General features: G+C 41.3%; 1 protein-coding gene across 2 annotated transcripts in view; it reads left to right on the forward strand.

Annotated features, from left to right (window-relative positions):
• The window catches only part of PSEN1 (presenilin 1), an 81,101-nt gene that overhangs the window by 43,585 nt on the left and 20,600 nt on the right, over nt 1-16,916 (forward strand). For both annotated transcript variants that reach the window (XM_003824135.5, XM_008977860.4), the window contains exons 6-8: nt 3,974-4,041; nt 9,764-9,984; nt 15,158-15,256. In XM_003824135.5, the coding sequence (XP_003824183.1) occupies nt 3,974-4,041; nt 9,764-9,984; nt 15,158-15,256 (388 nt within the window). The remainder of the gene's footprint in view (nt 1-3,973; nt 4,042-9,763; nt 9,985-15,157; nt 15,257-16,916) is intronic.

Consider the following 16,916-nt stretch of genomic DNA (forward strand, 5'->3'; position numbering starts at 1 on the left):
CTAAAAGGATCTTTTGAGTCAGAGATTCAGTAACTTGCCAGAGCCTGTTTGGAAATAAACCCTGAGGATTTCTCATATCAGTGGTTGGTTATGCAATGTCTGTGGCAAGCCCTAGAAACTAAAAGACCAAACCTTAAAATGTTAAAAACAGGAAAGGCAGTTAATTATTATACATAATTTGTTATAAAAGGAACTATAACTTATTAAAGTCAGATGATTTCTGGCCTTGATAGTTTAGGGTTTAGAGAAGATACTGTTGTGTACTATAAAACAGCAGGGCTGTTTTCTTTCATACCCTTTAGCACAGGAAAGCTGAACTAGGGATTTTTGCAAGATGAGAAAGGCCTGTTGAAATGTGTGTGTATAACATAGTAATAAAAGAAATGCATATGAAAATAACAAATTAACATATTTGACATATTGACTTTGTCAAGATTAGTCTTTTTTGTCAAGTAACTAAGCCAGTGTGTATTAATTAAATCAGTAATTAGAAAAAGTTTGTACACTTTGATTTAGTAATTTTGCTTTTATGATATATTCTAAAGAAGGAATTAGAAATGCAGAAAAATATTTGTGAAGTAGGATGTTCATTTTAATGTAAATTAAAATTGGGGAAAGAAAGGGAAAACAATACAGATTCCATGCATAAGGCAAAGGTTCAATTGTGGGTTTATCCGTATGAGTAGACTATTATTTTGTCATTTAAAAATCATAGTTTCAGCTGGGCGTGGTGGCTCACGCCTGTAATCCCAGCACTTTGGGAGGCTGAGGTGGGCGGATCACCTGAGGTCGGAAGATCGAGACCAGCCTGACCAACATGGAGAAATCCTGTCTCTACTAAAAATACAAAAAAATTAGCTGGGCGTGGTGGCGAGTGCCTGTAATCCCAGCTACTCAGGAGGCTGAGGCAGGAGAATCACTTGAATCTGGGGGGCGGAGGTTGCGGTGAGATTGCGCCATTGCCCTCCAGCCTGGGCAACAAGAGCAAAACTCCATCTCAAAATCAATCAATCAATCAATCAATCATAGTTTCACGCCAGGTGCAGTGGCATGGACCTGTAGACCCAGTTACTTGGGACCCTGAGACGAGATGATTGCTTGAGCCCAGGTTTTCCAGTCTAGCCTGGGAAACATAGTGAGACCCCAGTCTCTTAAAAAAAAATCGTATTTTCAAATAATATTTGGTGGCATGAGAATATGTTTGTAATAAAAGATTACATTTGTGAAAGCAGAATGTAAACAGTACTAGTTGATTCTCACTGTTAAGGTCTTTACACACGCCTATACGTGCAGATAGAAAACATGTCTGAAAGGGAAACGGTTTTGTTTTGTTTCGTATTTTTTTTTGAGACAATGTCTCACTTTGTCAGTCAGGCTGGAATGTAGTGGCACTGTCTCGGCTCACTGCACCCTACACCTCCTGGGTTCAAGCAATCCTCCCACCTCAACCTCCCTGGTAGCTGGGACTACAGGCGCCTGCCACCACGCCTAGCTAATGTTCGTATTTTTAGTAGAGACGGGGTTTGGGCATGTTGGTCAGGCTGGTCTTGAACTCCTGACCTCAGGCAATCCACCTGTCTCAGCCTCCCAAACTGCTGGGATAACAGGCGTGAGCCACTGTGCCTGGCCTGAAAGGGAAATGTTGGTATTAATTTTGGTTGTCACTGGCCTTTAGAATAGTTTTCTTCTTTTAGTGTTTCTGTGTTTCTTAAGTGTTACAAGCATGTTACTTTTGATTCAGAAAAATGCTATTTTTAAAATAAGCAAGACTGGGCACGGTGACTCTCACCAGTATGGCTGAGACCAGAGGATCACTTGAAGCCAGGAGTTCAAAACCAGCTTGGGCAACAGAGTGAGACCCCCACCTCTACAAAAAGAAAAAAAAAATTAAAAAATTAGCCAGGCATGGTGGTGTACCCACGCCTATAGTCCTAGGTACTAGGGAGGCTGAGGTGGGAGTATGGCTTGAGCCCAGTGGTTCGAGATTGCAGTGAGCTACGATCATGCCACTGTACCCCAGCCTGGGCAACACAGTGAGGCCCTATCTCAAAAAATAATTTAAAAAAATATTTGGGGGCTCCTAGAAGGTACAGTTAAAAAAATTAAAATTAGGCCGGGCACGGTGGCTCACGCCTGTAATCCCAGCACTGTGGGAGGCTAAGGAGGGTGGATCACTTGAGATCAGGAGTTCAAGACCAGCTTGGCCAACATGGTGAAACTTCATCTCTAATACAAAAATTACCTGGGCGTTGGTGGTGGGTGCCTGTAATCCCAGCTACTCGGGAGGCTAAGGCAGGAGAATTGCTTGAATCTGGGAGGTGGAGGTTGCAGTGAGCCAAGACCGTGCTACTGCACTCCAGCCTGGGCGACAAAGTGAGGCTTCATCTCCCAAAAATAAATAAATAAAATTAAAAAAAGAAATAAATAAGAACATCTCCTTCTTCCCTTGCCAAAAAACTGAGGTGAAAAGCATCTCTCAAGAAAGATGAGAATTTCAATTATTTAATATTTACTCTGGTCCTTAATTTAAAGCGTAATATGGAATCCCAGTGTACATCTCCCACTGGTATTGTTTGTCTTGGCCAAGACAGACAAGTTTTAAAGAGTGAGATAAAGTTTAGGCTAAAGTTGAAGTATTTGGAGGGAAATGTACAGATGTTCTCAGCTTACCTTTTTTGTTTTTTTGAGATGGAGTCTCGCTCTGTTGCTCAGGCTGGAGTGCAATGGCGCGATCTCAGCTCTCTACAACCTCCGCCTCTCAGGTTGAAGTGATTCTCCTGCCTCAGCCTCCCGAATAGCTGGGACTGCAGGTGTGTGCCACTATGCCTGGCTAATTTTTGTATTTTTAGTAGAGATGGGGTTCACCATATTGGCCAGGCTGGTCTTGAACTCCTGACCTCATGATCCGCCTGCCGTGGCCTCCCAAAGTGCTGGGATTACAGGCATAAGTCACTGCGCCCGACCTCTCAGTTTACTTTGATATGTATTAATAATAACAAAGACTAATGGATGAGGAGCTAGACAGAAATTTTATAAACCAAGTACTGCAAAATATGAATGGTAGACTCTAGGTGATATATGGGTGTTCACTGTAAAATTAATTAAATTTTGCTGTGTGTTCGAACATTTTTGTAACAAAATGTTGGAAAATTTTTGTGGAAGAACACCAGAAACAACTTTGTTGTATCTGGATATAATTTAGAATATTCAAATGTTGGCTAGATGCGGTGGCAACCTGTAATCCTAGCACTTTGGGAGGCCAAGGCAGGTGGATCACCTCAGGTCGGGAGTTCGAGACCAGCCTGACCAACATGGAGAAACTCTGTCTCTACTAAAAATACAGAATTAGCCAGGTGTGGTGGCACATGTCTGTAATCCCAGCTACTTGGGAGGCTGAGGCAGGAGAATTGCTTGAACCCTGGAGGCGGAGGTTGCGGTGAGCCGAGATTGCGCCATTGCACTCCATTCTGGGCAACAAGAGCAAAACTCCGTCTCAGAAAAAAAAAAAAAAAAGAATATTCAAATGTCCAAGGAGTACCAATATCTAGGTAAAGCCATTCTGTTGGCCTTTGCCAAATTGTACTATTTTATAAAGTTGTTTTAAAGAGAGATGTGGGCCGGGCGTGGTGGTGCACATCTGTAATCTCAGCACTTTGGGAGCCTGAGGCGGGCGGATCACTTGAGGTCAGGAATTTGAGACCAGCCTGGGCAACATGGCGAAACCCTGTCTCTACTAAAAATACAAAAATTAGCCTAGCGTGGTGGCGCGCACGCGTGGTTCCACCTACTCAGGAGGCTTAAGCACGAGAATTGCTTGAACCCAGGAGGCAGAGGTTGCGGTGAGCTGAGATCGTGCCACTGCGCTCCAGTCTGGGTGACAAAGTGAGACCCTGTCTCAAAAAAGAAAAAAAAAATCTGTACTTTTTAAGGGTTGTGGGACCTGTTAATTATATTGAAATGCTTTCTTTTCTAGGTCATCCATGCCTGGCTTATTATATCATCTCTATTGTTGCTGTTCTTTTTTTCATTCATTTACTTGGGGTAAGTTGTGAAATTTTTGGTCTGTCTTTCAGAATTAACTACCTTTGTGCTGTGTAGCTATCATTTAAAGCCATGTACTTTGTTGATGAATTACTCTGAAGTTTTAATTGTTTCCACATATAGGTCATACTTGGTATATAAAAGACTAGTCAGTATTACTAATTGAGACATTCTTCTGTTGCTCCTTGCTTATAATAAGTAGAACTGAAAGAACTTAAGACTACAGTTAATTCTAAGCCTTTTTGAAGATTATATAGTCTTCTAGTAGAAGTCTGTGCATCAGAATGTTTTAAGAAAGGGTTTTAAGAATGTATAAAAACCAAAATAATTGATTTTCATACTTCTATATTGTTTTTTATCAGTGACTATTTTTTCTTTCAAATGAAATCTTATATGAAATTTTCATATATAATATAGAAAAAAGTGGATCTAGTCTGTCAAAGAGAATAGTGAAGCTCAGAGATGTGCCAGCCTGGCCTTTTTCTCAGCTCAAGGGGCAGAATACAGTTTGTAAACAATTGCACTAGCTCTTAAATTCGAAGAGGCAGTCAAACTAATAAATAAACTGGAGAGTTATTTCTTTGGTAGAGGATTAAGGGAAATAACCACAGACAGAAGAAGCAAATATGAGAATCTATGTGAAATGGATGATATTCTAGAAAAAAAATTATCAAAACTCACCCCTGAAGAGAGAATATCTAAACAGAGCAAAGAAGAGGTACAGAAAGTTACTGAAGAAGTTTCCACCCCACCTGCACAAATAACAATAGTACCAGGCCCCAGTGGATTAATGGGGAAATTCTGTTAAACCTTTAAGGAATGGTAACTCTAATACTAAGTGTTCCGAACATATAAAAAGAAAAAAAGCTTCCAGATTAATTTTATGAAGCCAGCATAACATTGATAACTAAAGCCCTGCAAGTTATCAAGTAAAAGAAAACTATTGGTCGGTTATATTTATTGATTTCAAAAGAATAACAGAATATTAAGAGAATTCAGCAATAGATGAAAAGAATAATACTTTTTTTTGAGTCTCACGCTGTCGCCCAGGCTGGAGTGCAGTGGCATGATCTCGGCTCACTGCAACCCCCACCTCCTGGATTCAAGCGATTCTCCTGCCTCAGCCCCCTGAGTAACCGGGACTACAGGTGCGCACCACCATGCCCAGCTAATTTTTGCATTTTTAGTAGAGACAGAGTTTCACCATGTTGGCCAGGATGGTCTCGATCTCCTGACCTCGTGATCCGCCCGCCTTGGCCTCCCAAAGTGCTGGGATTACAGGCCTGAGCCACCGCACCCTGCCATAATAATACATTTGACCAAGTGGAGTTTGTTTGCAGAATGGTTCATTATAAATTGCCATATTACTAGATCATCATCTCTGTATGTGCTAAAAGGCATTTGATAAGATTCCTGTTCTTGATCAGATTCCTTAATAAATAGACGGGGTCGGGTGTGGTGGCTCATGTTTATAATCTCAATACTCTGGGAGGCTAAGGTAGGAGGATAGCTTGAGGTTGAAAGTTGGATACCAACCTGCACAACATAACAAGACTTTGCCTCTACAAAAAATAAATTAGCCAGTTGTGGTGTGTGCGTGTAGTTCTAGCTGCATGGGAGACTAAGGCGGGAGGATGGCTTCAGCCCAGGAATTCAAGGCTGCAGTGAGCTATGATTGCACCACTGCACCCCAGGCTGGGTGACTCAGTCTCTAAAAATAAATAAATAACTAAATCTCTAACATTATAAAATGTATGCATCTCATTCTAAAGGCCAATGTCATCCTCATAGGGAAGCTAGAAGCTTGCCTATTAAGGTCAGGAATGAGATGGAGGTTTTCTTTTCTTTCTTTTGTTTGTTTGTTTGTTTTTTGTTTTGTTTTTTTCTGAGACAGAGTCTCACTCTGTCATCCAGGCTGGAGTGCAATGGTGTGATCTCGGCTCACAGGAACTTCTGCCTCCTGGGTTCAAGCGATTCTCCTGCCTCAAGGCCTCCCAAGTAGCTGGGATTACAGGCGCCTGCCACTATGCCCGGCTAATTTTTGCATTTTTAGTAGAGCAGGGGTTTCACCATGTTGGCCAGGCTGGTCTCGAACTCTTGACCTCAGGTGATCCACCTGCCTCCGCCTCCCAAAATGCTGGGATTATAGGTGTGAGCCACTGTGCCTGGCTGAGATGAAGGTTTTCTTTATCATCAATTATCTAGCATTGCTCTGGAGGGACTAGCAAACACAATTAAACAAGAGAAAGAAATACGAACTATATAATTTGGAAAAGAAGGTTAAATTACCAATATTTGGAGATAAAATGATTGTTTACTTTGTTTTAGAACTAACTGAAAACCAATTCAAATTACTAAGTAAGTTTGGTAAGGCAATTAATTGATTACAAAATTAAACAAAAGTCCCCTGTCTGGGTGCCGTGGCTCATGCCTGTAATCCCAGCACTTTGGGAGGCCGAGGCGGGTGGTTCACCTGAGGTCAGGAGTTTGAGACCAGCCTGGCCAACGTGGTGAAAACCCACCTCTACTAAAAATACAAAAAATTAGCCGGGCGTGGTGGTGGGTGCCTGTAATTCCAGCTACTCTGGAGGCTGAGGCAGGAGAGTGGCGTAAACCTGGGAGATGGAGGTTGCTGTGAGCCGAGATCGCACCATTGCACTCCCACCTGGGCAACAAGAGTGAAACTCCATTTCAAAAAAATAAAATGAAAACAGAAATCAATAACCTTCACATAAACAACTAGTTAGAAAACATAATAAAAGGACAAGTCCCATTTATGATAGCAGCAAAAAAGATTAAATATCTACGAGTAAACAAGAATTGTGCAAGCCCTGGACACTGGTGAAGCAGAGATGCCAGCTGAGGTCCTGCCCCCAGCTCCCCTTAAGCTGAGCAGTGTGGAGAACATCTTGCACAGGCTGCTGACTGCCTTCCAAGAAGCCCTTGACCTTTACCATGTGTTGGTCTCCCTTGACCGGGTGGGCACTGAGCAGTAGCAGGTGTAGACTGAGCTGGCCTCTACCTTCCTTTGGATCCACAGCCAGTTGTAGGCCAACAACGGGGTGGAGGGGTCTGATGTGGCTCCAGGCCCTCTCCAGCTCAGGTTACCCCTCCTTATGTACATTGTACTCAGAGCTGCTAGTGCAGGCTGTGCAGAGGAAGGCAGGGGACACTGAGGTCCAGCAGTCCCTGCTCCTGCTTCTGAAGAAATAGATATTTTAAGTGAATAAACTGACAGCTTAGAGGGGTAAAAAAGATAATATGCAAGATCTATTGAGAATTTTAAGGCTGGGTGTGGTGGCTCACACTTGTAATCTCACCTATTTGGGAGGCCGAGGTGGAAGGATCCTTTGAGCCCAGGGGTTCTAGACCATCCTGGGCAACATGGTTGAAACTCCATCTCTACAAAAAATACAAAACTTAGCCAGGCGTGGTGGTGCATGCCTGTAGCCCCAGCTGCTTGGGAGGCTGAGTCAGGAGGATCACTTGAGCCAAGGACTTTGGGGCTGCAGTGAACTGTGATTGTGCCCTCTATCCAGGGTGACAGTCAGACCTTGTCTCTATTTAAAAAAAAAAAAAAAAAAATTAAAATATGCTATCATTTGTGTCAAGTAGAAAAGTATATATATGACATGTATAGACTTTCTGGAAGGATGTACATGAAATTAATAGTAGTGCTTTCCAATCAGGCACGGTGGCTCACACCTGTAATCTCAACATTTTTGGAGGTGGAGACAGGAGGATTGCTTGAGCCTAGGAGTTCATAGCCAGCCTGGGCAACATAGCAAGACCCCATCTCAAGAAAAAGTAGTGCTTTCCTCTAGAGAGGGGAACCATAGGGCACAGTGGGGAGAAAACCTACTTTTCACAGTATCTGTTGTGAATTTTATATCTTATTCATGTGTTACCTAGCCAAAGATTAATAAATAGATTGTTCTTGTTTTTGTTTTTTAGTTTGAGGATACTGGAAATGCTTAATATAAATATCTACATTGTCCAGAAATTTCAATGTTTACTCTATTTTGGAATTTCAAAGTGGGAGAGGAATCATCTTTTTGGATGGTACCTGAAACTCAAAGTTTATGCCTAAAGGCGTGCTTGCTTTCTCCTCAGTTACCTCAGGCATCTTCTACAGTTGCAATCTCTTTGTTGTTAGATGGTGGATTTTGCCTCCCCAGAATTAAAATAGCATTTTCTTCATTATAAAAATACTTAACATTCATTGTTTTTTTAAAAAAGACATTATATAAGATTATAAAGAAGAAAAATGACCAGATTCCCACCACCTAAAGATAAGTCCTGTCATCCTTTTAGGAATTAATATATCAATTTCTCATCTACTCTTCTCTCACACTACTTTGCATAAATGGGATCATAAATGGGATCCTATATTTTTTCAAGCAACAGTGTGTTATGCCTATACTCCATGTTTATATGTGTGTATTAAAAAATGTATTTGTGTATATGTGTATGTATAAGTGTGTGTGTGTGTATGATGATTCTTCTCCCGCTTTGAAGGTGAAAGAAAGCACACCTTTATTTAAGCATAAACTTTGGGTTTCAGATACTGTCTGGAAAAATGATTTATCTCCCACTTTGAAATTCCAAAATACATACATGTATATATTTTTTTCTTTTCTTTTTTAGTGTTAGGGTCTTGCTCTGTTGCCCAGGCTGGAGTGCAGTAGTGTGATCATAGCTCACACAGCCTCTAACTCCCAGGCTCAAGCTATCTTCCTGCCCCAGCCTCCTGAGTAGCTGGGACTGCAGGCATGTGCCATCACCTTTAGCTAATTTTAAAATTTTTTTGTAGTGATAGAGTCTCACTGTGTTGCCCAGGCTCGTCTGGAATTCCTGGCCTCAAGTGATCCTCTCACCTCAGCCTCCCAAATTGCTGGGATTAGAGTGTGAGCCACTGTGCCTAGCCTGCATATATCTATTTTTAATGACTGCTAAATCTCATTGTATGAAAATTTATGTCCTAGCTATAAAATTTATTAGCACATGTTTAAGTTTTTCTAATTTCAGATGTTTTAAACTAATATTTCCCAAAGTATAGTATGGCATTTTAGGTATGATATGATCTTTTTTCCTGTTCGTACTCATTTTTATAGTTATGGCCTGTGCAACTGGTTTCCCATTTATATGAATGATACAGAGCTTCCTATTAAGAAAAAGTTCAGCTTGGGAAAAAAAAAGTGAATTGTTCAACTTGAGGGAAAAAAGTGAATTAATTGGCCAGGCACCGTGGCTCATGCTTGTAATCCCAGCACTTTGGGAGGCTGAGACGGGTGGATTGCTTGAACCCAGGAGTTTTAGACCAACCTGGGCAACATGTTGAAACCCTATCTGTACAAAAAAAATTAGAAAAATTAGCTGGGCATAGTGGCACACACCTGTTGTCCCAGCTACTTAGGAGGCTGAGCTGGGAAGACCACCTGATCTCCGGAGGTCAAGACTGCAGTGAGCCGTGATTGCACCACTTTACTCCAGCCTGGGCAACAAAATGAGACCCTGGCTCAAAAACAAAAACAAAAAAAGAGTAAATTAATTTAAAGGGAAGTATTAAATAAATAATAGCACAGTTGATATAGGTTATGGTAAAATTATAAAGGTAGGATATTAATATCTAATGTTTGGGAGCCATCACATTATTCTAAATAATGTTTTGGTGAAAATTATTGTACATAAATCTTTTAAAATCTGTGTAATTTTTTTTCAGGGAAGTGTTTAAAACCTATAACGTTGCTGTGGACTATATTACTGTTGCACTCCTGATCTGGAATTTTGGTGTGGTGGGAATGATTTCCATTCACTGGAAAGGTCCACTTCGACTCCAGCAGGCATATCTCATTATGATTAGTGCCCTCATGGCCCTGGTGTTTATCAAGTACCTCCCTGAATGGACTGCGTGGCTCATCTTGGCTGTGATTTCAGTATATGGTAAAACCCAAGACTGATAATTTGTTTGTCACAGGAATGCCCCACTGGAGTGTTTTCTTTCCTCGTCTCTTTATCTTGATTTAGAGAAAATGGTAACGTGTACATCCCATAACTCTTCGGTAAATCATTAATTAGCTATAGTAACTTTTTCATTTGAAGATTGCAGCTGGGCATGGTAGCTCATGCCTGTAATCTTAGCACTTTGGGAGGCTGAGGCGGGCAGATCACCTAAGCCCAGAGTTCAAGACCAGCCTGGGCAACATGGCAAAACCTCGTATCTACAGAAAATACAAAAATTAGCCGGGCATGGTGGTGCACACCTGTAGTTCCAGCTACTTAGGAGGCTGAGGTGGGAGGATCAATTGAGCCCAGGAGGTCAAGGCTGCAGTGAGCCATGATTGCATCACTGTATTCCAGCCTGGGTGATAGAACAAGACCTTGTCTCAAAAAAAATTTGGTTTTTCAAGAATTTTGAGGTTTTGACAAGCTGGCCAATATGGTGAAACCCCGTCTCTACTAAAAATACAAAAATTAGCTGGGTGTGGTGGCGTACCCCTGTATTCCCAGCTACTTGAGAGGCTGAGGCAGGAGAATTACTTGAACCCAGGAAGTGAAGTGGAGGTTGCAGTGAGCCGAGATGGTGCCACTGCACTCTAGCCTGGGTGACAGAGCGAGACTCTGTCTCAAAAAAAAAAAAAAAGCAAAAAAAAAAAGCACAAGCAGAGTGGTAGACACACAAAATGCTCAATTCATTTTTTAAACGATTTTTTTCCTTTATATCTTACTGCAGAAGCCTTTTTCTTTTTTTTGAGACAAAGTCTTGCTGTGTCACCCAGGCTGGGGTGCAGTGGCGCAGTCATAGCTCACTGCAACCTTGAACTCCCTGGCTCATGCGATCCTCCCACTTCAGCCTCTCAAGTAGCTAGAACTACAGGTGTGAACCACCATGCCTGACTAACTTGTTTATTTTTTGTAGAGAGAACGTCTTGCTATATTGCCTAGGCTGGTCTTGAACTCTTGGGCTCAAGCAATCCTCCTACCTTGGCCTCTCAAGGTATTGGGATTATAGGTGTGAGCCACTGCATCTGGCCTCAATTCACTTTTAAAATCAAAATTAGGTTACCTACTTTTTATAAGGTAATGTATAGAATTATTCTTTTAAAAATAAAACCAATTTGGACAGTGTGAGATTCACATTCTGTAACCACCAGTGTGACATGGGTCCTGAACAGTTAGAACATACTCCAGCCATTAACCCAGGCAGCTTTCAGGTACGTACTCTGTGGCTGTTGCCTTGTATGAAAGCCAAAAAGAGATCCATTTTCAGAGATTAATATGTGACCCCTTCTATATTATAAGGCCATGGCCATACTCTTTTTTTTTTCTTTTTGTTTTTTTCTTCCAAAGACAGGATCTCTCTCTGTCATCCACGCTAGAGTACAGTGGCATGAACGTGGCTTACTGCAGCCTCAAACCCTTGTCCTGGGCTCAAACAATCCTCCCACCTCAGCCTTCAAAGTAGATAGAACTACAGGCATGCACTACCATGCCTAATTTTTAAAAAAAAAATTTTTTTTTCAGAGATGAGATCTCACTGTGTTTCCCAGGCTTGTCCGGAACTCCTGGCCTCAAGCGATCCTCCCACCTTGGCCTGCCAAAGTGTTGGGATTACAGGCATGAGCCACCATGCCTGGCCATACACTTTTTTTTTTTTTTTTTTTTTTCAAGACGGAGTCTGGCTCTGTTGCCCAGACTGGAGTGCAGTGGCGTGATCTTGGCTCACTGCAAGCTTCGCCTCCCAGGTTCATGCCATTCTCCTGCCTCAGCCTCCCAAGTAGCTGGGACTACAGGCATCTGCCACCACGCCCGGCTATTTTTTTGTATTTGTAGTAGAGACGGGGTTTCACCATGTTAGCCAGGATGATCTCGATCTCCTGACCTCATGATTCACCTGCCTCGGCCTCCCAAAGTGTTGGGATTACAGGCTTGAGCCACCGTGCCCGGCCTGGCCATACACTTTTGTCATTATTTACATACTTACTAAAATGTTTGGTGGCCTGTAATAGGAAACATCATCCTCATTTGATTGACGAAGAAGTCTGTGGAAATAGGATTGAACTGGTTCTGTTCTTGTATTTGAGTAATCAGTTGTGGAACTATAGAAGTCATATACTCTCTCTGACTTTCATAATTACCTTATGTTGTATAGTACTTGATGGTTTGCAAAGTAACCATCTATTCTTGCTTAGCTGTGAGTAAGAATGCCAGGTCTGGAGACAGAATGTCTGGGTTCAAATTCTACTCATCACTTTTTATTTTTATTTTTTTTGAGATAGAGTCTCGCTTTGTTGCCTAGGCTGGAGTGCAGTGGCGTGATATCAGCTCACTACAACCTCTACCTCCCGGGGTCAAGCGATTCTCCTGCCTCAGCCTTCCTAGTAGCTGGGACTACAAGTGCGCACCACCACGCCCAGCTAATTTTTGTATTTTTAGTAGAGACGAGGTTTTGCCATGTTGGCCAGGCTGGTCTCAAACTCCTGACCTCAAGTGATCTGCCCGCCTCAGCCTCCCAAAGTGCTGGGATTACAGGCTTGAGCCACTGCGCCCAGCCTACTCATCACTTACTAGCTATTTGACCACACAAGTTACTCAACTCCTATGTCAGTTATGAAGATTAAATTAAATGATCCATTTAATACAATAATACACTTAGAACAATGTCTATCAGTAAATTTTTTTCTGTTTTAAGAAACAGGATCTCACTCTGTCTCCCAGGCTGGAGTGAAGTGGCACGATTACAGCTCACTGTAGCTTCAAAAGCCTGGGCTCAAGCAGTCCTCCTGTCTCAGCCTCCCGAGTAGATAAGACTACAGGCACAGGTTGGTGTTGACCTCCTAGCCTCAAGCAGCCTCCCAAAGTGCTGAGATTACAGGTGTGAGCCACTATACCCAGCCCAGTGTTATATTTTTGTATAATCCTATGAAGTATCAAGGCAGTTATTATCCCTGTTTTACTGCTAAGAAACTTGAAGTTTACAGAGGTAAATTATTTGCCTAAGCTTAAACTCTGATCTCGAATCTGAATCCCAAGTCCAATATTCTTTTCACCGTATTACAATATTTTTACCATCAACCCTCCATTCTGTCTGCACATCATACAAATGAGTATCTCTACAGAGCTTTGAGTTCCTTTTAAACAAAAGAGATTTTTGTACCCAATGTTTAGAGTAGTGATTCTCGGCTCCATTTTTACAAGATTTCAAGATTTAATTTGTCAAAAAAGTTCTGAAATTTTCAAAGCAAAAGCAATTTTAATTTAATTGCTCTAAAAAATAAGCAGATTTATCATTTAGCAATTCTTTAAGGGAGAGTGTATCATAAAACTGAAATAGTACCGAATGTGGCAGAGTCAAACAAGTTGAAAATCTCATCACTTCAGAGCAGGGCAGACTTCTCATTCAAACAAATTGAGGTAGAAGTGGTGAGAGTAGAGATTTCTTTGTGTATGTGTGTTTTATTACTGTACTATATTATATTATAGTTCTATATATACTATATTATATTGTACATATATATTATTATATGAAGAGACATGACCACTTTGAGGCATGAAATTTTTTTTTTTTTTTTTTTTTTTTGAGGCACGGTCTTACTTTGTCACCTAGGCAGTGGCGCCATCTTGGCTCACTGCAGCCTCCACCTCCAGGGCTCAAGCAATCCTCCCACCTCAGCTTCCTGAGTAGCTGGGACTATAGGCACCTGCCACCATGAGCTGCTAATTTTTTGTATTTTTGGTAGAGATTGGGTTTTGCCATCTTGGCCAGGCTGGTCTCAAACTCCTGAGCACGAGCGATCTGCTGCCTCAGCCTCCCCAAAGTGCTGGAATTACAAGCATAAGCCACTGTGCCTGCCAAGACATGAAATTTTTAAATGTAAATGCATTTAAGTGACAATAATGTGAACACAAGCTATCAATTCTTCCTTTACAAGTTTAGCTATACCTGTTTTATATTTTTCAGTGTTTAAAATTATTTTTGTATTTTTATATTCTGAATTTTCTTTCTTTCTTTCTTTGTTTTTTTTTTTTTTTTTTTGAGACGGAGTCTCGCTGTATTGCCGAGGCTGGAGTGCAGTGGCGCAATCTCGGCGCACTGCAAGCTCCGCTTCCTGAGTTCACGCCGTTCTCCTGCCTCAGCCTCCCGAGTAGCTGGGACTACAGGCACGCGCCACCACACCCAGCTAATTTTTTGTATTTTTTAGTAGAGATGGGGTTTCACCGTGTTAGCCAGGATGGTCTTGATCTCCTGACCTTGTGATCCGCCCACCTCGGCCTCCCAAAGTGCTGGGATTGCAGGCGTGAGCCACTGCGCCCGGCCTATATTCTGAATTTTCATGACAGAGAATGAAAGAAAAAGTGCAGTTGATCGAAAGAAATGGTGGTATAAACAGGAATAACAGGCATGTTGTTTCCTCTCTGATTTATTATTTTTGTAAAATAAGCTACTTTTCAGCACCACATACATATGTTCTGAGACCTGAATATTTGTGACCAAAGAGTAAAGAAGTAATAAACTTTATCTCGCAAAGAGTTATTATTGTGTTTTATTTAAATTTACTGCCCTCTTACTTCAAGTACTTCTCAGTAGTACGTAATACTGCTTTTAAAAAGGAGAAGGGATGAATTTCTTCTACTCTGCTCTTCATATTTTGAAAAGTTCAGTCAAATCCCCTTTATTAAATTCATCTCAGAGTAATCTTTTTAATTTGTAGTTCATATCCGTGATTAGTTTAGAAGTGACTTCTCCCTGTTTCTGCTCACTGTAGGTTGACAACTGCTTAAAATAGTCTATCTCATCATTATCTCTGCAGCTTTCCTTTAAACTGGGAAGACTTGTTCCTATACCCCAGTAACGATACACTGTACACTAAGCAAATAGCAGTCAAACCCAAATGAAATTTTTACAGATGTTCTGTGTCATTTTATTTTGTTTATGTTGTCTCCCCCACCCCCACCAGTTCACCTGCCATTTATTTCATATTCATTCAACGTCTTTTTGTGTAAAAAGAGACAAAAAACATTAAACTTTTTTCCTTCGTTAATTCCTCCCTACCACCCATTCACAAGTTTAGCCCATACATTTTATTAGATGTCTTTTATGTTTTTCTTTTTCTAGATTTAGTGGCTGTTTTGTGTCCGAAAGGTCCACTTCGTATGCTGGTTGAAACAGCTCAGGAGAGAAATGAAACGCTTTTTCCAGCTCTCATTTACTCCTGTAAGTATTTGAGAATGATATTGAATTAGTAATCAGTGTAGAATTTATCGGAACTGAAGCACATGTAACTATGGTCATTTTCATGGTACTTGTTCTCATCTTAAATGCACAGCATTCCTGGAACTCCTGCAGATCTCTTTGTTTCCTTGCAAGCAATTGTCTTCTACCTGATGTTGGTTCAAGAGAGTTTTCAATATGAATAGAAAGAAAGAAAATATTTAGATATTGGGGAACCAGCATTCCCATTTTAAAACCTGTTAGGAGTTGTTGATTAGGGCAAGCTCAAGGATTCCTTTGAGTGACTGGTTTAGATGTCTTTCTGCTATTCGGTGACCACTGGGGAACTGAGATTGTTGAGCAGAAGGGTAATGTGAGCAGAGCCGTGCCTTTGTAAGCTGGCAGCACTGTGTGAGATGAATTGGTGGGGTGGATACTGAGATCATGAGAGGCATACTAAGCATAATTAAGATGATATTGCCATGATCTAGGTGGAAAGTAATGGGGGTTTGAATTATGGTAGTGGCAGTAGCAATCAAGGGAAAGAGTTGATGAGAGGATTCAGAGGTAGAATCAATAGTTCTAGCAACTGAGGAGAGAAGTTGTAAGCTTGAAGGAAAGGTGATGAAGAAAAAATGCTTTCCTGTGTTTTCTTGTTGTTGTTGTTGAGATAGGGTCTCACTCCCATCCAGGATGGAGTACAGTCGTGTGATCATGGCTCACTGCAGCCTCGACCTCCCAGGCTCAGGTGATCCACCCACCTCAGCCTCCCGAGTAGCTGTGACTACAGGCATGCACTACCAGGCCTGGCTAATTTTTTTGTGTTGTATGTAGAGACAGGGTTTTGCCATGTGCCCAGGCTGGTCTTGAACTCCTCGGCTTAAGCGATCCTCCTGCCTTGACTTCACAAAGTGCTTGAGTTACAGGTGTGAGCTACCACGCCTGGCCATGTTTTCTTGTGTGAAGGATCTGTTTAGTTTTATATCTTTCTGTGGCTCATATCTAATTTAGTTGACAGTACCTGTGGGTCACTAGGTAGACATTGCTAGCAGACGTTTAGAAATGAAATACTAGAGCTTGGGAAAAAGTTGATATTTGAGATAGAGACTTGAAGAACATTAGCAGAGAGGTGGTAGTTAAGGTCTGTGAGCTGGCGAGCAATTCAAATAAAAGCAGAAGAGAAGAGGAAGACAAGGGTCAAACTTTGTCAACTACTGTGTTTAGAGAATGAGACGAGAGGATACTACAGGAAGTAGAGGAAAATAGTGGAAAATTGGGCAAGCCAGTATTTTTCACTTAAGAATATCATTACTGTTTTTTGATGTCAGCACATGAAATGGCTGCATAGTGTTCTCTTACGTAGATATTCAGTGGTGGGTATCCTCATTGATAGACATTTAGATCATTTCCATTTATTTTCTATCACAGACAGCACTTACAGAGTGCATCCATGAACTTATGAATATTATTATAAAATGTATTCTTACAGTAGAATTGCTAAGTCAAAGGATGTATTTAAATTTTGATAATTTGCCATATTGCCTCCTAAAAAAGCTGTGCCTGTTTACATTCCCTTCAGTAATATGAAAGTATCAATTTCCTTACCCCTTTGGTGTTTTGGTTTGTTTTGTTTTGGAGACTGAGTCTCGCTCTGTCATGCAGG

The sequence above is a fragment of the Pan paniscus genome, chromosome 15 (assembly GCF_029289425.2).
Source record: "Pan paniscus chromosome 15, NHGRI_mPanPan1-v2.0_pri, whole genome shotgun sequence".
Taxonomy (NCBI): domain Eukaryota; kingdom Metazoa; phylum Chordata; class Mammalia; order Primates; family Hominidae; genus Pan; species Pan paniscus.